Raw genomic sequence first — 23,905 nt, forward strand, 5'->3', positions numbered from 1 at the left:
GTGAGACGAGTACCATAGGCAAAGGCAAATGGGATTGCAAGGGGACCTGAGTCGCGCACTCCCGGCAGAGTCGTCGGTGGCCGTCTGGGCCGTCTGGGGATGGTACGAGACGGCAGTGCATGGATGGTTCGCAGTCGCTTCGGAATTCGATGGACAAGGAAGAACGAACAGACACAGAGGAGAATTCACTAGCGTCGGTTGTCAGCTAGGCGAAGCAGGGGAAGTGAGGAGAAGGCGGAGCCATTCTGGGGTAGGCTGACATTTGTCGGGAAGCCGTCGGAAAGCCGATGACGTGAAGTTGTGAGGCTGGTGGCAAGAGACAACGCCGACTCGGGTCCGTGTCGACGGCACGCGAGCGAAGGGCCGAGAACGGACGATAAGCGACTTGAAAAAGACGACGGTGATGGATTTGAGATGGAGATACTCTGTATATAATGCGGCAAAAGTGCTTGGCCTTTTCGTGACATTTTCGACATTGCGCCCTGCATCCTTTCACAACTCCAACAGACATTGCCTTCACTCTCCGTTTCCTCCATAGCCGACATCTCCCCCCCCCCCTTATCACACTGACACCGCGAAAATCTCCACTATGGAATCCAACGCCAACGGCTCTTCCGGCCCCATGTCGGCGTGCGCGCGTCTGCGGCAGATGCTCGCGCAGCCGGACCACATTGTGACGGCGGTGGGTGTCTACGACGGCATCTCGGCGCGGTTGGCGCTGAACGAGGGCTTCCGGTGCCTGTACATGACCGGCGCGGGCACGGCGGCGTCGGTGCTCGGCATGCCGGACCTCGGCATCACCAACATGACGGACATGGCGACCAACGCCGGCATGATTGCGGGCCTCGACCCGACGGTGCCGGTCATTGCCGACGCCGACACGGGCTTTGGCGAGTCGCTGGCGGTGGCGCGCACGGTGCGCGCGTACATGGCGGCGGGCGTGGCCGCGATGCACCTCGAGGACCAGCCGCTCAACAAGCGCTGCGGCCACCTGGGCAGCAAGGAGCTCGTCGCCGAGGACGTGTACCTGCGGCGGCTGCGCGCGGCCGCGGCCACGCGCGACGCCCTGCGCGCCCAGACGGGCCAGGACATGATGATCGTGGCGCGCACGGACAGCCTGCAGGCGCTGGGCTACGCGGCGGCGGTGGCGCGGCTGCGGCGGGCGGGCGCGGCCGGCGCCGAGGTGGCGTTCCTCGAGGGCATCGTGACGGCGGAGCAGCTCGCGCGCGTCTGCGGCGACCTCCGCGACACGGGCATGCCGGTGCTGCTCAACATGGTGTCCGGCGGCGTGACGCCCGAGGTCAGCGTGGCCGAGGCGCGCCAGCTGGGGTTCCGCATCATCATCTACCCGTCGGCGGTGCTGAGCGTCGTGATGGAGGCGGCGCAGGCGCAGCTCAAGTACCTCAAGGAGACGGGGCGGCAGCGGATCCCCGCGTCGCGCAAGCACCAGGGCCCCAAGGTGCTGTTCCAGGCCATGGGCATGGACGAGCGGGTGGAGTTTGACCGCAAGGTGGGCGGGCAGTCGTACTCGACGGCCATTTAGTGTTGCTGTTGTGCTGTTGTACTGTTGTGCTGTGATGTTGATAGGTGCCTCGTGAATATATCATCACGTGTTTACACGTGTTTATGGCTACAAGTGATATTGGCACTGTATATACGTGACTTGGCACAACCACCGCAGGATTCATTTCAATAAACATACCAGTCAGGACACAACATGCCCTCTGCTACCGTCCTTTTATTCCCGTATTGTTCATCTCGCCGACTGACGATTTCCGTGGAAGACGCTATCACATCGGCTTTCCGACAGAATACCACTAACACAGCTAGTGTTGATTCCCCGCTTTCATTGTCGGATTTCCGAATCCTTCGTATTTGGCATGACCTGCTTTGCACATCCCGTCTGTGGGCATTCGGCATTCGGCAATCGTTTCCCATGGCGAGAGGCTGTCAGACGGGGTCGTAATGAGGACGGTCCAAGACAAAGCACGACACGACTCGGCACTGCATTGACAGTCAAATACAGTCAGCATACAGTCAACATCGCCACAACATCACCACATAACACCATATGCCTCCATCGACATCCTCTCCGACAGGTAAAGTCGCCAAGCAGCGGCACAGCAAGTCGTGCAAACGGTGCACGCGCCGCAAACAACGATGCCACGGCTTCCCGGTCTGCCGCGCGTGTGAAGAGGCCCGCGTGCCGTGCGAGCCGTCGGCGTATGCGATCCAGCTGCACGGCGAGGCAGGGGCTCCGTCGACGGCTGTGCAGCGCATCCAGGTGCTGGAGACGCGGCTGGCAGGGGCCCTGGCCGAGTTGGCCGTCGTCCGGGAGCAGCAGAAGCATCAGCAGCAGCAGCAGCAGCGACAAGAACAAACACCACTGCCCCAGCCGCCACCGCAAACGCAATCGCAAACTCCGCAGCACACGCCATATCCCGACCCCAACCCGTTTCTCGTCGACCGCGACATGCCGCTCCTGTTTGGCGATGCCGACGCGAGCACACTAGTTGGTGGAGGTGGAGGAGGGCGACATACGGGACAGCACTCACAACGCGTGGAGCAGAACGGCAGCATCCAGCCAACCGTCGAGCAGATGGTGCAGGCCACGGTGTGGTCCAAAGGACTGTTTTCGGTCGGCGACGGAGGACAGCCACTGCCGCCTGTGCCACCGTCACCCATGTCGCTCATGTCGCCGTTGCCACAGATGCCGCCGATGCCGCTGTCGTTTACGGTGCCATCGTTCCAGCCGCAACCTGAACCGCCTCAACAGATACAAACGCAACAACAGCATCCTCACCGTCCTCCGCCTCCGCCTCCGCCTCCGCCTCCGCCTCCACCTCCGCCTCTACCTTCCGATGCCATGGGATGCCGCATGCTCGACGCCTACTTTGCCAAGATCCATCCTCGCTACCCGTTCCTCGACCGTCATCACCTGTTCTCGTTCCACGAACGCGCCCAGCAGCACGACGCCGCGCCGCCGCCCTCCAGCCCCGGCCTCGCCCGCCGCTTCGACGTGTTTCGCCTCAACATGGTCTACGCCATCGGCGGGACCCTCCTCAAGATCACGGACCCGCTGTGCGAGGCGCAGGCCGAGACGTACCTGGGCGTGGCGCTGCGGGACGTGGCCGTCGTCCAGGACGCCCAGTCGCTGTCGACCCTCCTCTGCATCGAGGGCCTCCTGCTCCTCGTCCTCTACAACCTGCGGGCGCCCACGAACACGGGCATCTGGTACCTGACCAACCTGGCCATGCAGACCTGCATCGACCTGCGCATGCACCTGGAGGCGGCGTACCACGACGCGGCCCTGTCGCCGGCGCAGGCGCGGACGATGCGCCGTCTCTTCTGGAGCGCGTATGTGCTGGACCGGTTCATTGCGCTGTCGTTCAAGCGGCCGTTTAGCATCGCCGAGAACGACATTGAGACGCACATTCCCGACGGCGACGACGCCGAGCCCATGTGGCGCCGCTTCATCCAGATCAAGCGCCTCGAGTCGCGCATCCAGACGGACGTCTACGGGCTCGGCGAGCCGCACGCCGTCCGCCGCGCCAGGCTGGCGCCGCTGCTGCGCGCCGTCGACGCCTGGGGCGCGTCCTTGGACGTGGACGCCGAGTCGGCGTCGTCGCCCCAGCGGCAGCTGACCGGCGCCGAGCGCGTCTATCTCCGCCTCCAGTGGCACGCCGCCGTCGCGCAGCTGCTGCGGCCCTTTCTGTCCGTCCTGCCCGCCGACGACCCGCTGCTGGCCCGCTGCCTGCACGCCGCCGGCCACGTCTGCGCCCTCTTCCGCGCGATGCACATGCGCGACGCCTACGGGCACTCGTTTGTCTCGGCCCACCTGACCTTTCTGACGGGCGTCACCATGTGCTACTGCCTGTTCCGGGCCTCGTCGGCCGGGCGCCTGGGCCGCCTGCTCGACCACCGCGTGGCGCACCACCTGCGCGCGTGCTCGTCGACCATGTTCATCATTGCCGAGCAGTACCACCGGCTGCGGCGGCACCGCGACATTCTCGAGGACATTATTGGGCGGATCATGGATGCGCGGATGCAAGAGGGGCAGGGACCAGAGGGACAGGAACCAGACGGACAGGAGGGAGGGGAGGGACGCGAGGCGGCTGGGTGGCCTTCCACCTTGGCAGCGCCGGCAGACGCGTCCGGCGGCAACCGCCGTGCCACCGCGCTGGGACGCACGGCCGACGTGACCACCCCCGACGCGGCCCGCCCCCAGTTCTCCCAGCTGGACTTGGTCGCCGTCCAGAGCCTGCTGGACCTCGCCGCCCAGCAAGAGCCGCCGGCGACGTGCACATCGCCAGCCGCGTCGACAAGGGCTGCGGCGACGGTAACGCCCGAGGAGCCGGCCAACACGTACAGCGACCAGCACCAGCCGGCCAGCGCGATGCTGCCTTATTCGTGGCCGACCCTCGACTTGCACGCCACGGGCGCGTGGGACGTGGACCGCTACAGCCTGGAGATGCTGGGACGGATGATTTCATCGGGGGGCGGACAGATGCGCAGTTTTTGACACTGCCATGTGAAAGACCACGGGGCATGCGTGTCCGCAGCGTACACTATGCGATCGGGCAAATGTCATGCCGACATAAGAATGATAGTCATGGAGTAAAAACGTGAGAGAGAATCAGACCGTGTCGGCCATGCATGTGCAGTTTGTTGACAGCACAGTGTCTTCTTGGGCGCTTGGGACCCTCTCGGTTGGACAAGGTCAATGGGACTTTTGCAAGCGCAATTGCGGCGAGCAATAAGGAAGTACCTGCTTGGCCCGACCTAGAGAGCTGATCCAAACAATCGGCACTCTTCCTGTCTTTTTCGTTGGCCGTCACAGATCATATAGACTGGCGAACACAGTGGTACTTGCGGGAATATACGACCATTTCCGAGTTCAAATTCGACATCGGTTAACCTTCTGTTTATCTGACTGGCATCACTTGTTAAGGCACTTTTCTTTTTGTTTTATTTTATGTCTTGTTTTTAACTTGGTCCCAGTAATTACTCGCCTCTCGCCCGACCCCCTACTTTCTTTTTGCTTTTGCACATTCGTACCTCTTTACCCCAACATTTCTTCCTCGCCAACTAACAGACCCCTGTCACCACGCCGTCCTTTTTCCATTTTCGTTTTTCCGGACCTTTCATATTTCCCGTCTTTTTGCGTCTACTCAGTATTGTCAATCCCCCGCACAAAGAGCGCCAAGCAGGCCCCCCTGTCATGCCGTCCCACCAAGTTCCCAGAAACGACCCGATGCAACTGCAGATGCCGAGGCTCTGCGATTGGAAGAGCGTCAGGGCCAGGCACATGGGATTTTGGCATGCGGCGATGCCCTTTGTGAATCTCGCTCTCGCACCGTATTGCGTATACGACCTGACGACGTTGGGAGCAATGTTGGTACGTTGGACTCTAAGAATACTTTTATTTCTTATTTCGTGCATTTATTTTTTATTTTATTTGATTTTGTGAAAAGAACACAAGAAATACGAATATCCCGCAGGAAGCGTCGAGAGCAAAGTCACTCCCACGTTTGACATGTGCTCTTGCATCCCAACACCATCCGCTTCCACAATTGTCTCCATCACGGGGCCGCCATCGCACTGCACAGCTCAGACCCAACGCTCTGTGCCTCTTCTGTCGTACCCCATATTGCGACGCTCGCGCCCCGTGGCTGCCCCGTGGGGTTTGCCCGCCCAACACCCCGCAAACCCTCTCTGTGTCCGCTCGCCGGTTCATCTGGTGGTACCCTCGCATCGTGAAATATCCAGTGGCCCCCAACGAGCCTCATGCCATCCACCATCCACCATCCACCATCCACAGAATAATGGTAGACGCGGCACGTTACGATTGTGGTTCTATAGTCCGGCTTGTATGCGCTGCGTGTTGTATTCGTTGGCAACGGTAGAGAAAAAAGCAAACTCGTGATAGATCGAGCGATACTAAATCGATTGGGGAATGACCGCCGAGTGCAGGGTGGGCAGAGGCGTTCAATGCAAGATACACCGCCTGAAAAGAAGTACCATCTATTTTGCATGTGCTGCATTGTGTTGGAGCCGACGTCCTTGGCTTCGTCCTTTTGTCTGACCTCACATCCTGTCGTCCCTCTTTCACGACGATGCTTCCAAGACCCGGACAAGCCGCAGGGCCGTTTCGCCGGTCTCCGATGGTCTGCCAGTCCGAAAGAGGGCATTCCTGCGATGCGTACTTTTATTTCTCAACAACTCAAATGACCAAACGAGCCAGCGAGCCGGCGAGCCAGCGAGCGCCCACAGTCTGCTGGGTAACCGGTGACGATCCCCTTTGGAGGTCCACTCTTTGCTCACGACCGGCGTGCTTTGTCTCATTTCTTTTAGTTGTCTCATGAGTCTTCTCTGCTTTTCAGCTTCGGTCCTACCGTTTCTTCTTCACCCTTCCTGCACACGCCCAACCTGTCCGGGATCACGGTCCAGGGCGCATGTTCTTGTCCCTTGCGTTGATTGTTATTTCAGGTGCTTTTGTTCTTTGTTCTTTGGTCTTTCTGTCGGGATCCATTTATCGCCCGTCACGATGCACTTCTGCTCAACATCGTCGCTCTTCTGCCTCCTGCCTCATCGAGTTGTCTCATTTTCGGCCGACGTCGTCTTTTCCTTGTGATTTCCCCTCACGACGGCCCAACGTTATGTACGCCGTCTGTGCGATTCGTTGCGGCGCAGCGATCCGGCGTAGCCTTACGAGAGACGCCAAGAAAGCAGCATCATAGTCAATTTGCAAAGGTGTGGGTGGCCCTGGAATGGGAGGGCCAGAGGGCATACCGGGGGATGCAAAATCGGGCAATGATCGGCCAACGGCTCCGCGTTCTCCGCGCCAGCCAACCAGCCAACCAAGCCAAACAGACCACAGAAGCGGTTCGGAGCACAAGAACGATGAATAAATATATAAAAAAAAAAAAAAAGGCAGCAAGCACAACATCGTCACTTCTGGGCCATGTATTTTGCCCACTCCCCCCTCCTGCTCGCCCACATTCGTCGACCGTTGGCAGTCGCAAGAGTCATGCCCGCGCGCTGCTCAAGTTCTTTCTACACTTCTACTCCTGATGATATTTTTGCCTTGTCTCTTGTAGCCGCCTTAGCCGTCCTTGGTTTTCATGGTTATTTTTTAGTTTTAGTTTTTATTCTTTTGGGCAGAAGCCCCATATTTACTATTCACAAGGAAGGTCCACCAGGCCAAAAGTCCTCCCCGCGACCGACCCCGTACCCCAAGATTCCAACCAGCCGGTGCAAGCTATGCCATACGCCGTTCTCCGCTGAGGCACTGGAAACTATAAAGATGGTCTCAGATCCGCCCCGTTGCCCTCTCGCGATCGCCGCTTCTTGTCCACCAGCCTCTTCTTCTGTGGTCTGGCCGTCCCTCCCTCCCTCTCTCTGACCCTGTCCCGTTTTCGCTCCTTGTTGGCACATACTTTGTCTCGTCACATCCCATTCCCTCGCCGTCATGAAGTCTGTCTTTGCGACGGCCGTGCTGGCCGGCCTGGCCGGCTACGCGGCCGCCCACCCGGCTGCTGCCCCAGCCGCTGCCCCGGTTGCTGCCCCTGTCCCGATCCCCGTCCCGGTCGCTCCCCCCACCGCGCCGCTCGAGGAACGCGGCGTCGGTGTCAGCGTGACCTACCCCGAGGGCACCGTGAACGGCGTGTCGCTGCTCAACATTGACTCGTTCCGGAGCATTCCCTTTGCCGCGCCGCCCGTCGGCAACCTGCGCCTCAAGCCGCCGCAGCGCACCACAAACGTCGGCACCATCGACGGCTCGCGCATCGGCCCCAGCTGCCCGCAGATGTACATGTCGTCCGGCAGCGGCAACGCCATCTTCCAGCTGCTCGGCGACTTCACCAACCTGCCGCTGTTCCAGACCGTCACGGGCGCCAGCGAGGACTGCCTGACGCTCAACGTGCAGCGGCCCGCCGGCACCAACGCGACCTCCAAGCTGCCCGTGCTCTTCTGGATCTACGGCGGCGGCTTCGAGTTTGGCACCAACGCCATGTACGACGGCGTCTCGCTGCTGGGGCAGGCGGCCAAGATCAACGAGCCCTTTGTGTTTGTGGCCGTCAACTACCGCATGGGCGGCTTCGGCTTCCTGGGCGGCAAGGAGATCAAGGCCGACGGCGCCGCCAACCTGGGTCTGCTGGACCAGCGCGCCGGCCTCGAGTGGGTGGCCGACAACATTGCCGCCTTTGGCGGCGACCCGGCGCGCGTGACCATCTGGGGCGAGTCGGCCGGCGCCATCTCGTGCTTTGACCAGATGGCCCTGTACGGCGGCGACCACACCTACAAGGGCAAGCCGCTGTTCCGCGGCGCCATCATGGACAGCGGCAGCATCGTCCCGGCCGAGCCCGTCGACGGCGTCAAGGCGCAGGCCATCTACGACCAGGTCGTCAAGGTCGGCGGCTGCAGCGGCGCCGCCGACACGCTCGCGTGCCTGCGCGGCCTCGACTACCAGACGTTTCTGAACGCGGCCACGTCGGTGCCGGGCATCTTCTCGTACAACTCGCTCGCCCTGTCGTACCTGCCGCGCCCCGACGGCACCGTGCTGACCGACAGCCCCAGCGTGCTGGCCCTCAGCGGGCAGTACGCCGACGTGCCCTTTATCATCGGCGACCAGGAGGACGAGGGCACGCTGTTTGCCATCCTGCCCAACGACGTCACCAGCACCGACCGCATCGTCAAGTACCTGTCCGAGTACTACTTCTTCAACGCCTCCCAGCAGGTCCTGCAGGGCCTCGTCAACACGTACCCCACCGACATCACGGCCGGCTCGCCCTTCCGCACGAGCATCTTCAACGAGCTGTACCCCGGCTTCAAGCGCCTCGCCGCCCTCCTCGGCGACATGACCTTTACGCTCGCGCGCCGCGCCTTTCTGCTCATCGACAGCGTCAACAAGCCCGCCACCCCCTCGTGGTCCTACCTGGCCTCGTACGACTACGGCGTGCCCTTCCTCGGCACCTTCCACGCCACCGACATTCTGCAGACCTTTTACGGAGTCCTGCCCAACTACGCCAGCGGCGCCATCCAGACCTACTACATCAACTTTGTCACCACCGGCGACCCCAACAAGGGCGCCCCCGTCAAGATGCAGTGGCCGCAGTGGAGCGCCGGCCAGAAGCTCATGAACTTTTTCCCCGACCGCGCCGCCCTGCTGCCGGACAACTTCCGCCAGCAGAGCTTTGAGTACCTCGTCTCCAACATGGCCTCGTTCCTCATCTAACGGTCGTGTCGACGGGACGAGGCGGAGTGGAGTGGGGGGCTATGATAACGATGCGTCATGTACATATGGGGTGGTCTTGCGTTTGCTTTCTGTTTGGTATGCATCCAGCTCGTCATTCGGGTGGATGTCGGTTTCGCTAGTTCATGCACATAATTCATGTTTTTGGTCCTTTGCCGAGGTTCCTACTTGACCGTAGTGGTGATTCGTTTGTGATCATTAAGCCAGCCACGAAATATTTCAAAAATTCAGACGGTGTACTTGTAATGTACAATTTATTAGTAATTTATTATTTTAATATCTAGTATCTTCATGGCATCCGACACGATTCATTTATTTTCAAAATTATATATTCAAACAAGTCTTCAAAATAAAAACAGGAATAAAAATAAACGCACATGAAGCACTGTAAAAATTGTAACATATAATGACCAACACCAGAAAGGAAACAACAGGAATACACTCGCTCTTTTTTTCAGGTACAAAATAAACTGCTTCTCGATTCCCCCAAAACCGGAGCCGTCAAGTTTGGCGCAATCAATGTCTTGCACTGGCGGCCTCCCACAATTGGCGCCGCTGACTATTTAGACCATTGTCGTTCATTGCACCCCGGCATCTTGATCCCGGCGGTTCCTTTCCAATCCTCACTCTCCTTCACTTGATGTCCTACTTGGACGCCGAGATGAACAACCTCGGAGACTACCTATACGTCCTTTTGGTTAGTCGCCGATGAACCCTCAATGCTACTCGACCAGGGACAAGCACACTACCGACATGGCACTAATACAACTGCGGTACGGCGTAACCATGAGCAGCTAAAGTATGTCGAACTGCGGAGAGGAAAAGCGGACCTCGGCCAATGTGGCGGTCAATAGTGCAAAATGGCGGGCAATTAGTACATTTTCGACCAGGCGAGGTCCTGTAGACGACATTTGGAACGATGCTCTTATTGGCAGAGGACGACGGACGACGAGGGAAGTAAATAAAGCAAACAAAGTAGGAAAAGTGCATTAGTATCCATCTATTAGTACCGGCCGTGTCTTGTATACGACGACTCCGTGTTTTAACTATTATGCAGTCTGGCTGTTTGAAATACAATGTCGGCCTGTGTGTGAGATGCCTTGCCAAAGAAATGAGGCAAAAACGACGCAAAAATATCATCACCACCCTGACCCCACCCGCGACCTCCTCAAACGCTTGGCGCCCCCGGTGCAGTGGTCGGCTGGCACACGCAGCCCTGGCCTTCAATGCTCGTCACGGGCGGGGCCGCGCACGTGTCGGCGGTGGTCCAGGGCACGCCCGCGCCCGGACCCTTGTGGCCGTCCACACGGTCTGCACGCACGAGCACCGAGATGATCTGGCCCGTCGAGAGGGGAAAGGGGCGGTGGCCGAGCACGCGCAGTAGGCTGGCGATGGCGCCGCTGTGGCTCGTGAAGCTGATCCAGGTGCTGTCGTCGCTGCCAAACACGTCGTCCAGCAAGGCCTGGTTGCGGACGTCGTGGTCCTCGGGCGGCTCGTCCGTCGTGCCGGTCCACAGGGGGTCGTGCTCGGCAAAGCCGTGCTCGACGACGAACCCGGGGAAGGCCTTTTTGATGGCCGTCTTGGTCGACCGGCGGTCGCACGTGTGCGTGCTGACGTCTTCGCGCAGCCGCTCCTTGATGGTCGGCCGGAACGGGCTGTGCGCCGGCAGCGCCAGCCCGCCAAACGTCAGCTGCGCCGTCTGCAGGCACCGCGTCAGCGGGCTCACGTAGTAGCGCTGCGGCGCCGGCTGCTTCTGGACGGCCAGCTGATCGGCCCAGACGTCGTGGGCGCGCGTGGCCTGCGCGGCGCCGACGGGCGTCAGGTGCGCGTCGCTCCAGGTAATGGGCGTCGTGGCCGTCGTGTCCTTGCTGTTGTCGTCCTGCTGCGCCCAGTAGCAGTTCCAGGCCGGCGTGCCGTAGTACGCCTCGGCGACGTTGTGGTCGCCCTCGCCGTGGCGGCCCATGAAGAGGACCTTGTATTTGGCGCCCGAGTGCGTCTCGGCCGCCGCCGCGTTCAGGTCGTCGACGTACCGCGCAAACCGCAGCCACAGGGGCCGGATCTGCGCCGCACTCCCACCATCCTCGTCGTCCGCGTCCACGTCCGTCGGGTACGACCGGGAAATGAGGCCAAAGTTAGTCGTCGCATAGTCGAAGCCGTCGGCGGACGTGCTGGCCTCGCTCTGCAGGAAGACGCCCTTGACGACGGTGTACTTGTATCGGTGACCCTCCGTTGGTCGCCCCTTTGTCTTTTCACCCAAGGCAGCCATGATGCCCGGCGGCGGCCACGACGATCCCGACACGGAGCGCGCCAGCACCAACAGTGTTCCAACGGCCGCCAATAGGGCAAGGACACGGCGAAGGGGAAACGAGACGACCATGAGGAGGAAGGGAGGGGAAATTGGGGGAGACGCAGAAGAGAAGTATGCTGTGATGCGACTGCTACCAAAAACAAAAAAACCGATGGACGAGCCGGGACAGAGTTGAGTGCGGGATGGTGGAGATGCTCGCGTGGCAGTGGAGATAGAACCAAGATATATAGTGTGAGGCGAAAATGGGAGAGACCAGATGGGAAAAGACGATGCTGACGGCGCGGGAAGGAACGTAGGCTGGTAAGGTCCAGGGAAGACCACCAGTAAAAGACGGACCGGGAAACAGGGTTGCAGGGGCTACAGGCGGCAGCTGGCGGAAGGGGGACAAAAGTTCGCTGAAGACGACCTATCATGCTAGGCCATGCCTCATTTCCGCACTTTTATTGGCTCAAAACGGGAATGGTCCGTCCGGGACCCAGCAGCCAGTAATATGTTGTATCTTACGAACGAAAGCTTTGGCCAGAAAGGTCCCAATAGTGGCGCTTGTCACCGACAAATCGCAGCTACCCCACACCACTAACGACACTACACTGGTAGCGGCCTCAGCGGTATCTTGCCGAGATTGCGTGCAGCGAGCCAAAAGAGTATCGCATACGGCAACCAGGATACGGGATGCGCACAGGAAAGACTATGGAAGAAGACAAATTCGTTTGGAATAAATCTTATTTTTAAACATAAGAAAAAAGAAAGTACATCAACCTTTTTAAAAAGTAATCCAGGACAACATTTGTGAGCATCGCCAAATGGGAGATGACCGCATTTGCCGGCGCATTTTATACCATGATCCGTTGCATCGCGAAGTTCCTGGGGTGATTCCAGAGCAAGCAGAAACATTAAAACAGATTTACGTTCCAAATCAGAACTAACAGTGTTTGCCGTGGAGTTGAATTTCCTGGAAAATGCCGTCCACACCCTCAGGATCCAATGTTCCGATGCTCACGGCAACTGCCACTAACAGCAACCCCTCTTCTTCTCCGTCAGCGTCTGCTTAAATAACAGCTTCCATCACCAACGCAATTCTGTCTACAACCAGTCCAGGACAACTGCAACCGCGCACCTCTCGCATCATGTCGAACAACTCTTTCCCAACCGACGGCCTTCCGGCCGACTTCACACCGCAGGCCTTCCCGCTGCCTGTCCCTACTCTCCAGCCCGACTTCCGCCTCGTCTGCAACCTCGACGAGCGGATCCCCATCGGTCCGACTCCGACGGGTGGACAGCGCAACTGGATCGGCATTGGCAACGGCTGGTTTGCCGGCCGCTGGGGCACCGGCACCGTCGTCCCCGGTGGCCAGGACAACCAGGTGGTGACGCCCGAGCTCAGCACCAACATCGATACGCACTATCTCATGAAGACGAACGATGCCGAGCCGGCGTACATTACCGTGCACACCGAGGGCTGGCGCACGGGCGGCCCCGACGTGCTGGCCAAGCTATTCGACCCGGCACAGGCGGACGGCGTCCCACCAGACGCATACTCGTTTCGGCTGTATGTGCATTTGGAGACGGGCGATCCGCGGTACAAGCATTTGTGTACGGGCATGTGGGTGGCGTCGGGCGCGCGTTTGGGCGTGAAAGTCATTTATGATGCGTACAGAATCCGATAGACGGGTGTGTCAAGTGGCCGACGGCCTGAACTCGTCCTTGACAATATCAATAAAGTCCTCCACGTCCTGCCACAATCTGTCTGGCTGCTCAAACGCCGCAAAGTGGCCGCCCCTGTCGTGCTGGCGGTAGAAGACCAGCTGCCCCGTCGTCTCGACCCACGCCTTGGGCACGGGCGTGATTTCTTTTGGGAACCACGAGAAGCCCAGCGGCTTGTGAATGTGCCACCGCTTCGTGCCGTGGCTCTCTGCGCCGGGGCCGTAAAACTGCCGGTACGACCACAGACTCGTGGCCGCACAGTTGGTCACCCAGTACAGCGTGATGCACGTCAGAATGTCGTCGACGGGTGGATCCGCGTCCGTCCAGTCCATGTATTTTTCGCCGATCCAGGCCAAGAGGGCCACCGGGCTGCTCGAGAGCACAAATCCCATTGTGGCGGGCCGTGTCGCGTGGGCATAGGCATAGGCACTGCCCGTTTCTCTGAACAAAGCGTGTCGATCCAGGCCCGCCTGCTCTGTCTCGGTAATCTCGCTTGCCAGGGCGGCCGGCTCGGGCGGCGGCATTGGCCCCGTGTTGAGGTGGATGGCCTTGCACGCCGCATAGTTGGCCGCCACGACGCGCCCGATGCGCCCGCCGAGATCGCCGCCCTGGATCATGTATTTGTCGAAGCCGAGCTCGACCGTCAGGCCGTGCAGGATCCGCGCCGCGCCGTCCGAGTCAATGTTCTTGTCGATCGGCGGTGGTGACGAGAGCGTGTAGCCCGGGAGACTGGGCACGACCAAGTGGTAGGGCAGCGTGTCGGGTTTGTACCGCGCCCGCACCCCGTCGAGGATGCCTAGAAACTCGACAAAACAGCCCGGCCAACCGTGCAGCAGCAGGATCGGGATGGCATCGCTTCGTTGTGAGAAGAGGCCGACAAAGTGGAGGTCGAAATGGCCGAGCTCGCCGTCCTCGATCTGGGCCCGAAAGTGCGGAAACGAGTTGATGTACGCCTCTTGTTCGCGCCAGTCAAAGTCTGTCTCCCAGTGCTGCTTTGTGGCCGAGATCCAGTCGTGGCGAACGCCGAGTGTGCGTTGCTTATTGGGGAGGGAGTTCTCGTAGGTTTGCGGCGCCAGAGGTGTCACTTTGAGCAGTGCCTTTAGGTTGTCCAGAGACGCCTGGGGAATGTGCACTTTCCAGGGCTTAATAGCGTCCGATGCCCCTGTAGGCAAGTTGCCAAAGCCGCCGAAGCCATCGATTGCCATGTCGAACTGAGGAGATTGGTACGTTACGTGTTCTTTGGTTGTTCTTTCTTTTGGATCCTGGTATAATAAGCAGCTTTAGTGCGGAACAATAAACATAATTATAGTCTTCGACCATTGTTTCGAAATTAGACGAGAGCTGCTAAAGAAAGTACTTGTTGACTCTACAGTTTACCATGCTTCCGTAGCGTACCACCGCGAAAGGGCCAGGGCAGTCATTGCTGGCGAGATCGGACTTTGTGCCGCGTTTTAGCTCACTGTCCAGTCAAGACCAGTAGCACTGCGGCACAAAGTCCGCGGTTTCCTATTTTGAATCCCGTCCTGCCACACCCGCTTGGCATAACAGGAGCAAACCTCTCCACAAACGACAAGGCACTTCGCCGAGACACAAAACAAGTCGGCCGACGTTCGTTTCTCCTCACATCACACCTGCCATCATGTCGATACCCACGCCGTCATCGCCGACAGCGTCGGCGCTCGCCCTCCGCGAGTTCTTTGGCGACCGCAAACCGCCGGAGATCAGCCGCAAGATCACGGCCTGTGTCGCGTGCCGCAAGCTCAAGATCAAATGCCATATGCAAGATTCCAGACCGCCGTGCACACGCTGCAAGCGACGCGACCTCACGTGCACGGTCAACCACAGCCTACAGATGCTGCTCGAGAGTGATGTTACGTGAGTACAGGCGCTCTGCAGCGCTGCTGGTCATGGACTCGTCTAACTTTCAACCGCAGATGGAAACGATCCGTCGAACAGAAGCTGCAGCTTATGGAAGAACAGATCGCCAACATCAGCAACGCCACTGCCACCAACCATGCTCCCGCATCCACGGGCCCTGAGGCCACCCCGACGGCCCCGTCAACATCATCTGCAACACTATACGAGCTTCACAGTGGAACACATGGCGAGACACACAGCAATTCAGACACCGACGCAGGTGCAGACAATGCAGCCCGACGCCAGCCCGGCTGGGAGGTCGTCATGGATGCACGACTCAACCCGGCTGCGATGCCCGCCAGCTGCGTGTCTCAAGTACCAGACACATCTCCATCTGGGCAGTTGTCGGAAAGCAGCCGCCAGAACGACTTGATTTCCCGCGGTGCCATCGCCCTCGACATGGCGGAGCAGTTTTTTGAGGTGTACAAAAAGCTAGATCACTACGTTTACGGCATCCTCGCCAATCACGACAGCTTGTCGAGTCTACGTGCAGGATCCAGCCTGTTGACGGCCGCCGTCTGTGCTGTTGCCGCTCTGCATTCGAGCAGCCCCGGATACGCTGCGAGCTACGACGAGTTTGTGCGCGAGTTTGCCGCACAGTCTATATCCCGAAACCACACGCTGGATGACGTCCGCGGGCTCTGCATTGGTGCCTTCTGGCTCAGCGACATGTCGTGGACCCTGGCAGCAACAGCCGCCCGCATCGCCATCGAGATGAATCTCCATCGAGGCGTCTCCAAGGCCAAGCATACCTGCTTCGACAAGCCAATGGCCGACCGCATCTCCTGCTACGTACGCACACGCCTGTACCTTATCGTCTACGTCTGCGACCACCACTTCAGCATCGCGTACGGTCGAGCACCCATGACACGCGAGTTCACAGCACTGATTGCGCCGCGTGCCTTTCATGGCATGGAGCATGCCAACACCCCGGACGACTTTCGTCTGGTCGCGCAGGTCGAGCTGTGGTCTGTTCTTAGCCGCGTGTACGATACTTTTGGCGTCAATACGGACATGGCGATCCCGGCCCACCAGATGTCCGAGTTCCGCAGGCTGGGCGTGGCCCTGGAGTCGTGGCGCATCGACGCCTACGACAAATTGCCGGCCGACGCCGACTCCAAATCCATCGACGTCGGCCTGCACGCGTACTTTGCCAAGCTGTATCTGTGCACACACGCCTTCCGTGGCGTGACGCGCACGTCGGCCGTGCCCCAGGACATGGAAGAGTTTGCCGATGCGGCCGTCTACACGGGCCACTCGCTGCTGCGGTCTCTTGTCGTCAACCCCGACCTGCAAATGCATTTTCAGGGGCTACCTACCTACTTTGCCACCATGGTCGCGGCATCCTTTGTCTTTCTCCTCAAAATGACAATCAAGCGCCCTGCCAATGTCCGCTTTAACAGAGACGAAACGTGCGCCCTACTGCGTCAGGCGTCAGAAGTTTTGATTGCAATTTCGAGAACCATGCATTCGCAACACGTGCTGTACAGCATCGCCGTGAGCATTGCCAAGCTTGTCAACGGGGTACCGTGCACGACCACCAGTCCGCCGAGTTCTGCCATCGGCATGGACAGTATTCAGGTTGCCACGCGCGATCCGACCTTGGAGGCTTCACACCCGCTTATCAGTGACGACATGTCCTGGCTGCAAGATGGCGATTTTGGCATCGATTGGTTCGAGTTTGACCAAGCCTTACACAATACATAGCGACATGGGTCATTTGATGATTGTTGCCGTGGAAGATGACTGCGTAGATTGCCCTTTACGATACGCCAAATTGAATACGTGTTGTGCAGCCATGACTTTCCACTGTATCTTCCATCGCCACCATATTTCTTCCAGGATCAAATCACATACGGTCCCACCTTTCCTTCCAGAAGTAAAATCCCGCTAAAGGGCAACTGTTGCGTAGCCCTCCCAACGATATGTAGGTCCTTTTTGGCGTCCGGGACTCGGTGTTGATGGGACAGCTTGTTTTGTTGGTTGCGGATGTCATGTGACTCAGCGCACCATTTTCAGTTGCACCTTTTCGAAAACATTTGTGCCGTTGGCAAACTTGCGTTCACGTCCAATCCCCAGAACGACCAATGTACGAGCAGGGCTTTTGCTGTTTCCCGTCAATCTTTTGACATTTTGTTCAAGCTGCCATCACCATCTTCGCACTTCCCTTCGCCATGTCCCTCCCTCGAAAAATAGCATGGCCAGTGTCATAAATCCCTTTCGTGACATCTTTTTTGCTGACCTCCGGGACCCGAGCACGGACCTCGGGGGCCTCATCAGCTCGACAAGCATTACACAAACGGTCTTTTACTCTATCGTCGCAGTTGTTATCAACTGCGATAAAACGGCATTCGACATCCAAAATGACAACGGCGAACAAGTAGCGCGAGATGACGATCAGGTTCTTCCAGGCCGCTATCTCATCGTGTCAGACGAGCCCGCCATACAAAGCAAGCGGCCTTTTTTCACGCGAGCCCTGTCTACGTCGGCATCTACGCGGCTCGAGTCCTTTCGGAATCAAGTGCGCGCTCGAGACGGGCGCTGTACAATTACAAAGGTCGCCTCTGTTCTAGGTCCTAGTATGGATATCTGGACTGCCTTTGAGGTGGCACACCTTGTGCCCATCGCTTACACAGATGAGTGGCGTCGCCGTGGATTTTCTGATCGCATCACCGTCCCGCCGCCGCCACCGCGCGAACGGGACACCATCAACTCGGTTCAAAACGGACTGCTGATGCAATCTCATATTCACCAAGCATTCGACGCCTATCATTTTTCCATTTTACCAAGTGTGAGCATCCCTGTCTTGTCGGTCATATCACTTTCAGCGTGTAGGCCACTTTTAAACTAACTTCGCCAGTCCGGGTATAAACTCATTTGCTTTCAGCCCGACATTTTCGGTATCGCGGGAACATATTTGGATCAGCAACTACTCCAAGACCACCGCCGCCCCCCCGACGAGCTGTTGGAATGGCACTTCGAACAAGCTGTTTTGTGCAATGCCCGTGGTGCTGGAGAGCCGAATCTGGAATTTGATTTTCCGCCGGGATCGGATATGGTCGGAGAGATTCTTGCAGGGCCTAAGGCTGCAGAGCGCATGGAGTTCGAGTTGTTTTCGCGTCTTGACGAACTTGAGACGGAACAGGATTGATGAATATTTCCTGCAGCGCAGCGAACACGGGTCCAAGCCACATTTCATTGGATTGTTGAAGAGACAAACAAAAAAATGACACAAGGAGAGTTTGCTTTCCTGTCAGCATCCTTTGTATTATATTCTGATGCAGTTTTGACACTCCTTTGATTATGGTGGAATGCATGTCGGTTCATGCATGGTTAGGCGTCTCCGGCGTTTTGTGTTTATTAAAATTTGATTTGGGCTCCTCACTACTGATCACCAAGAACTTTGACGCGTTGTCGATTCCGCTGTATAGGTTGATACATTATCTGCCAACCAACTACCGGCCCGCCTCGCCCTTAGACCTTTTTCGCCACCGGTCCCAGAGGCACCGATAGATAGCCGCCGAACTCCTTGACAAAGTCCACGGACACGCGTGCATGCACACGCCCCTGCCGGTCTAGAATCCGGCTGTGGTCGTCCAACGGCACCACGGCTCCATGCCAGATGTTGGGGTGAATGTAGAGGCCCTTGCCGCCCGTGCAGCGAAACGCCACGAACTTTTCGGGCGTGACATCGTCGCCGGGGAGGGCCAGGGGCACTAGGAAGCCGCTGCTGTCGTCGGCATCCATGGGGAAAAAGAGCTGCCCACCGTCCGGATGGTAGTTGGCCCGCCAGATCAGCACCTTGTCCCGCGGATGATTGGCCGGTCCGGTGGCGGCCGCCTGCTCCGGCAGCACGCTCCACGCAAAGAGGTAGCTGTCGCCCACGGCGTTGTTGCGCGCGTACAGGGTGTCGCCCTTCCACCAAAACTCAAACAGGCCCTCCGTCACGCCGCCCTGGTCGCCCGAGTTGGCATCGACTGGGCGTGTGCCCTGGGCGGGCCACTGCACGATTTCAATGGGGAAGTTCTTGGGGTCGGTGTCGACAATCTGGCCGTAGCCTTTGATGTTTTCGGATGTGGCGTCGACAACGGGCACGTCAAACACCTTGGTGACGCCGGTCGTTGGTACGTAAGCAATCTCTCCGAGATCAATGTCGACGTCAGCGTCTTTGATGGCCATGTTGAGTGTCCGTGGGATGGGTGTGAGAACTATTGGGTATTGACTGTTTTAACTTTGACGGGTATAGCCAAGACAACATGGTATAAGTACTAAGGAAGCTCCAAGTCTGAGCTGCAATGGCCTACCAAATATCTCGACCAGGACATCAAACGAGGTAGAATTTGTCGTAGCGTATGTGTCGGAATCTCGGCCGATAATCGTTTGCCAGTGTTGTGATGGCAATTCTTCCATGCGATGGTGTCAGACGCTATATCGCGGCGATGCGCCGAGTCTCGTATCGTCGACTTGAACCACACGCCAGGTTTCCACAAACTGGCATACGAGCGGCTTCTCCCCGAGACACGTGGGCAATGCTGAAGGAAGCGTTCATTTCTTAGCCATCATTGATTTGGTACGAACAATTTCTATCCCTTTGCGATTTTTTATTCTGGTGTATTGGTGCATCGCTCTAGATTGTTGTCTTGGCTGAATCTAACAGCACTACGTTGGTCTACAGCGTTACTCCACAGGCTGACTCTTCTCCCCCTTAACCACAGGTGCCTCTATCTCCGACTCGCCCTCCACCTCACGCACGACCGTCACGGCACTGCCGTACAAAATACCCGACTCAATCTCCTCGAGTGTCCGGCCCTTTGTCTCAGGGATCAAGAGCGTGATCAGGGCGACCAGGGCCATAATACCGGAAAACAGACCCAGGACGCCCTTAAGACCGATCTTGTCCGTCGCCGTGCCGAATGTGAAGGCGGCCAAAATGGCACCGGCTTTGCCCGAGGCGGCAGACAATCCATGGGCAGTGGCCCGTACACGAGTCGGAAAAACCTCGACGGGGATCAGAAACGTGGTGGCACTGGGTCCGACGCAGAGGAAGAACTGGGAAAAGGTGAAGAGCGTGAGCAGCCCACCGGCCGATGTGTGGTCGGTGACGCCCGCCCAGATGGCATAGAAGACGGCCACGGCCATGCTGCAAATGACTTGTTGGCGGACGCGGCCCAAGAGGTCGGGCAGGAACATGGACAGATAGTAGCCCGGCAGGAATCCCTAGGACTGTTAGATGCTGGTCATCCCAACGAATATGCCCCGGGGTCTAACGTACCGCGGCACAGACGATTATGTTTCCAATAGCGGTATTGTGAAGCGTTGCCCATGGCGTAGGGCCCGTTCCATAGCCAATCTTTCCGAGAATAACGCTCTGGTTCAGGCTAATACCGTAAAATGCAATATCGCTATAACAGGAGTCAGCTCTATGGTCTGTTAAAGCAAAGGCAGGGTAGATTGCATTGTTGTAACGTACAAGAGAAACCAGGTCGAACAGGTCGCAAACAACACTTTGGCATGCTTCCACTCGGCAAAGTATTCACGGAAATCACGGAGCTGCTGCTTCAGACCACGGCGGCCCCTTTGCAAGCTCGCGTCGGCACCGACATCTATTGCGGTCAATGAGTCGATTTTTTCAAGTATTGTTAACCGTCGTGCTCTACTTACACTCCTCGTAGGGCTTGGTCTCGGGCATGGTGAGCCGAGCGTATACGGTCAATGCCGAAGGGATGATGCCAATGCCAAACAGAAGACGCCACACCCACTGCAGGTGGTCGATGTTGCTCTCCACAGCGCCTTTGAAGGCTTCCAGGAGGACGACGTACACGACGCCCGATGCCATTGTGCCCAGGCCGAGAGACGCAAAGACGAGGAGGACGAGACGTGCACGCGAGCCGACGGGGTTGTGCTCGGCCGAAAGAGATGCCGTCACTGGATAGTCTGGCGTGGATTAGTGGCATTCTGATAAATCGTTTCAAAGACCGTGGAAGACGCACCACCTCCTGTCCCTATGCCACTGAGAACGCGAAAGACGGAGAGCCACGCCACGATGCCGTTGTGCGAAATCGTCTTGGACCAGGGAAGGAGAATCACAAGCAGAGTTCCGATGATGGTCACCAGCAGCTCCTTGCCATAGACGTGTCGCCGGCCCAGTGTATCACCAAAAAGGCCAAAGAGAAACTGGCCGAGGACCATGCCAATGGACAGAGCGCCCTTGATGATGTCGGCAGGCACTGTCGGGACTTTGCTGCCCTCGTCCTGGTAGTAGATGTACCCAATCATGGGCACAACTGTGCTGTCAGTTGTGGTCCGCTTTGTTTGCCAAAAACGGCGCATCGAAACGACGTACCCAAACCAATGCTAACGTTCAGATAGCCGTCACCAAACAGCCCAATGCCTGCTACAACGAGGAACTTTAAATCGGAAAAAAATGCCGGAGCCATGGCGAATCGAATCAGAATAGAATCGTATTATGTGAGTGTCGAGAAGGAGATGCTATGCTGCCTGAATCTGCAAAGTAATAGCCGTCCTCTCCAACACAAATGACCGTCCGAGAACTCTTAAAATATGTTTCCTCACCATCCATCAGCTTCGAATCCGTCGGGCCATCGCCGCTCTCGACTTGGGTTGTCCATGGACACGGTCCTCGAAATCGCCATTGTCGAGACGAAGGGTGAAGATGTCATAAACACAAAACAACGCCACGTGCCTTTCGTAGCAGACACAACTGGCTCTAGAGGCGTGGCGACTAGGATGTGTGGCCCTATAAGTGCTAGTCGATGTTTTGGTGTGGTTTTGGGCCACGGCATCAAGTCCGTGTATTAGTCTGCTGCTGCCGCTGCCATGAAGTAAAATCTCACGAATCTCACTTAGGTCCAGATTAGACACGTGCGTAGCGAAGATGCCATGATGTAGTCTATTCGCAATTTCTAAAATTCTACACTTTTACCATCTACATCCTTTTTCCAACAAGTGACAGCCGAGACTTGTCGCTGCTGAAGTATGTGGAATCCAAGGTCTCCTGGTGCAGCGTAGCCTGGTTGAAGCCTGGTTGGTGGCGACAATCCTGCCTGGTTCAATGACTTCAATGACCTCTTTGTTACGACAGGATCTGACGGACTGCATCGTGCGGTATTGCATGCGGTCACAGTGACAGATCTGGTGCAATTCGAACAGTTGATGGGCATTGACAGCTCCAAGAAGAATCACGAAAAAGAAAAATCAGGAAAAAGTGACACTTTTGGCAAGAATTCACTACGCATACAAACCATGCCGCCGCACCTAACACACGCGGCCCTCGCTCTGGAACCAGCCACAATCGACGATTTGGAGACATTGACACGCATAATGTATGAGGCCACAGAATCGACAGCGCCCGTGCTTTCTGTGATCCATCCGCGCGGCGCAACAGAGGCAATCATCGCCAGCGATGTAGCAGCATACAAGCGCGCATTCTATCGCCCGGAAGTGTTTTATAGGAAGATTGTTGCAAAGAGAGTCCACGGAGACGACGAGATCGTGGCCATTGTGCGGTGGTATCTCTGGCCAGAGGGCCGCAACGATGCGGCCTGGACCCAGCCATACAAGTTCACGGCCGACGCGGCTCTGCCGCCGGACGACATCAATCTAGCTGCGGCCGATGCGTACTATAGCAGGGTTGACGCTATGAAAAAGCGGAACGTGCAAAACACACCGCATCTATGTACGTGGACGACGAGCTGTGTACTGCGAGCAAGAGGGTGCTAACCGCATGTCCCAGACATCTCCCTTCTCGCAACACGGCCCGGACACCAGGGCCATGGTTACGGCAAGCGGCTCGTGGAAGAGGCCGTGGCCATGGCGAAACGTCACGGACTCGACAACGTGTTCCTCTTGTCCGTTTCGGGATCGCGCTCGTTCTATGAGCGATGTGGCTTCAAGGTGATTGACACATTGTCGCTCAACTTGGCGGCCTTGTCGGGTGCACAAGACGATAAGGCAGACAAATGGGTCGATACATATATGATGCATGCTAGACTGTCGTGATCGGCGGCAAGGAGGCCGTTCGTCACAACACAGTGTATTGGAGAGATGCGGTCGCCGTGATCGTGTGCATGCTATCCGGTATCAGATATTTTCCTCCCACTGCGGTCTGTGGCAATTTTGTACCTCATTTCTTTTGAGAGTTGCGTCCAGCTAGTTGCCAATGGTTGGGATTCTCCGAGAAGCGTGAGAAATAAGATACTATGACGAATCGGATAGACGGCACGCCGATTATTCTGACATAAATGAGGGGAAGGCTACATCCACCCTGCAGACAAGAAAATTGCACACACCACTCCTGCTACAAACGTTGCGACTCTGCCGGAGCTGCAGGGCCTGGTCGTTTGCAGTTGGCTAAGTCGCGCCTGGTCTGACGATATCCGAGCATCTTGAAGCACGCGAATAGTCGTATTTAGGAGGCCTTTGGATGTCGGTTACAGCGCACCGGCTGTGCGGCCGTTATCTACCTGCAGGAGATACCCTGGAATGAGTAGCATACTGCCAACCTAGCCACTGAAAGCAAGCTCTGTGGGGGAAAGTCGGTCACTACAATGCAGCAAACAGATATTCTGTAATGGTGAACACAGAATGCCCTCATTAGTGTAGCCCCCGGTGACGCAGCCACCCGTCAATCTTGGCGGGCACATTAGCGACCGAAAGTCCCGTCTTTCCCGCCGCGACCGTTGTAGTCTCCGCCCAATGACGCC

At 57.6% G+C, this 23,905-nt stretch overlaps 11 protein-coding genes across 11 annotated transcripts; 7 read left to right on the forward strand and 4 right to left on the reverse strand.

The window, feature by feature from the left end:
- Positions 1 to 589: 589 nt before the first annotated feature.
- SPBR_03080 (methylisocitrate lyase) lies at positions 590 to 1,543 on the forward strand (the record flags this gene model as incomplete). The annotated part of the gene is made up of 1 exon (XM_040761383.1): positions 590 to 1,543. The coding sequence occupies one exon, from the start codon at positions 590 to 592 to the stop codon at positions 1,541 to 1,543; it is 954 nt and encodes a 317-aa protein (XP_040620851.1).
- A 528-nt stretch (positions 1,544 to 2,071) lies between these two features.
- On the forward strand, positions 2,072 to 4,522 carry SPBR_02390 (uncharacterized protein; the record flags this gene model as incomplete). The annotated part of the gene is made up of 1 exon (XM_040760693.1): positions 2,072 to 4,522. One exon carries the CDS (start codon positions 2,072 to 2,074, stop codon positions 4,520 to 4,522), a length of 2,451 nt encoding a protein of 816 aa, XP_040620852.1.
- A 2,949-nt stretch (positions 4,523 to 7,471) lies between these two features.
- Positions 7,472 to 9,235, forward strand: SPBR_02621 (triacylglycerol lipase; the record flags this gene model as incomplete). The annotated part of the gene is made up of 1 exon (XM_040760924.1): positions 7,472 to 9,235. One exon carries the CDS (start codon positions 7,472 to 7,474, stop codon positions 9,233 to 9,235), a length of 1,764 nt encoding a protein of 587 aa, XP_040620853.1.
- Positions 9,236 to 10,421: 1,186 nt separating this feature from the next.
- Positions 10,422 to 11,630, reverse strand: SPBR_02916 (uncharacterized protein; the record flags this gene model as incomplete). Its single annotated transcript, XM_040761219.1, has 1 exon — positions 10,422 to 11,630. One exon carries the CDS (start codon positions 11,628 to 11,630, stop codon positions 10,422 to 10,424), a length of 1,209 nt encoding a protein of 402 aa, XP_040620854.1.
- Positions 11,631 to 12,688: 1,058 nt separating this feature from the next.
- Positions 12,689 to 13,228, forward strand: SPBR_03293 (uncharacterized protein; the record flags this gene model as incomplete). Its single annotated transcript, XM_040761596.1, has 1 exon — positions 12,689 to 13,228. The coding sequence occupies one exon, from the start codon at positions 12,689 to 12,691 to the stop codon at positions 13,226 to 13,228; it is 540 nt and encodes a 179-aa protein (XP_040620855.1).
- Positions 13,229 to 13,237: 9 nt separating this feature from the next.
- On the reverse strand, positions 13,238 to 14,470 carry SPBR_02896 (microsomal epoxide hydrolase; the record flags this gene model as incomplete). Its single annotated transcript, XM_040761199.1, has 1 exon — positions 13,238 to 14,470. One exon carries the CDS (start codon positions 14,468 to 14,470, stop codon positions 13,238 to 13,240), a length of 1,233 nt encoding a protein of 410 aa, XP_040620856.1.
- Positions 14,471 to 14,904: 434 nt separating this feature from the next.
- On the forward strand, positions 14,905 to 16,889 carry SPBR_02521 (uncharacterized protein; the record flags this gene model as incomplete). The annotated part of the gene is made up of 2 exons (XM_040760824.1): positions 14,905 to 15,140; positions 15,200 to 16,889. The coding sequence occupies 2 exons, from the start codon at positions 14,905 to 14,907 to the stop codon at positions 16,887 to 16,889; spliced, it is 1,926 nt and encodes a 641-aa protein (XP_040620857.1).
- Positions 16,890 to 17,379: 490 nt separating this feature from the next.
- On the forward strand, positions 17,380 to 18,333 carry SPBR_09131 (uncharacterized protein; the record flags this gene model as incomplete). Its single annotated transcript, XM_040767257.1, has 2 exons — positions 17,380 to 17,973; positions 18,043 to 18,333. 2 exons carry the CDS (start codon positions 17,380 to 17,382, stop codon positions 18,331 to 18,333), a joined length of 885 nt encoding a protein of 294 aa, XP_040620858.1.
- A 323-nt stretch (positions 18,334 to 18,656) lies between these two features.
- On the reverse strand, positions 18,657 to 19,361 carry SPBR_03226 (uncharacterized protein; the record flags this gene model as incomplete). The annotated part of the gene is made up of 1 exon (XM_040761529.1): positions 18,657 to 19,361. One exon carries the CDS (start codon positions 19,359 to 19,361, stop codon positions 18,657 to 18,659), a length of 705 nt encoding a protein of 234 aa, XP_040620859.1.
- Positions 19,362 to 19,859: 498 nt separating this feature from the next.
- Positions 19,860 to 21,619, reverse strand: SPBR_02624 (inorganic phosphate transporter; the record flags this gene model as incomplete). Its single annotated transcript, XM_040760927.1, has 6 exons — positions 19,860 to 20,399; positions 20,455 to 20,584; positions 20,653 to 20,785; positions 20,844 to 21,116; positions 21,173 to 21,466; positions 21,526 to 21,619. The coding sequence occupies 6 exons, from the start codon at positions 21,617 to 21,619 to the stop codon at positions 19,860 to 19,862; spliced, it is 1,464 nt and encodes a 487-aa protein (XP_040620860.1).
- Positions 21,620 to 22,445: 826 nt separating this feature from the next.
- Positions 22,446 to 23,201, forward strand: SPBR_03188 (uncharacterized protein; the record flags this gene model as incomplete). Its single annotated transcript, XM_040761491.1, has 2 exons — positions 22,446 to 22,878; positions 22,936 to 23,201. 2 exons carry the CDS (start codon positions 22,446 to 22,448, stop codon positions 23,199 to 23,201), a joined length of 699 nt encoding a protein of 232 aa, XP_040620861.1.
- Between the last annotated feature and the right edge of the window lie 704 nt (positions 23,202 to 23,905).

Source organism: Sporothrix brasiliensis (assembly GCF_000820605.1).
Source record: "Sporothrix brasiliensis 5110 chromosome Unknown Cont17, whole genome shotgun sequence".
In the NCBI taxonomy this organism is placed as follows: domain Eukaryota; kingdom Fungi; phylum Ascomycota; class Sordariomycetes; order Ophiostomatales; family Ophiostomataceae; genus Sporothrix; species Sporothrix brasiliensis.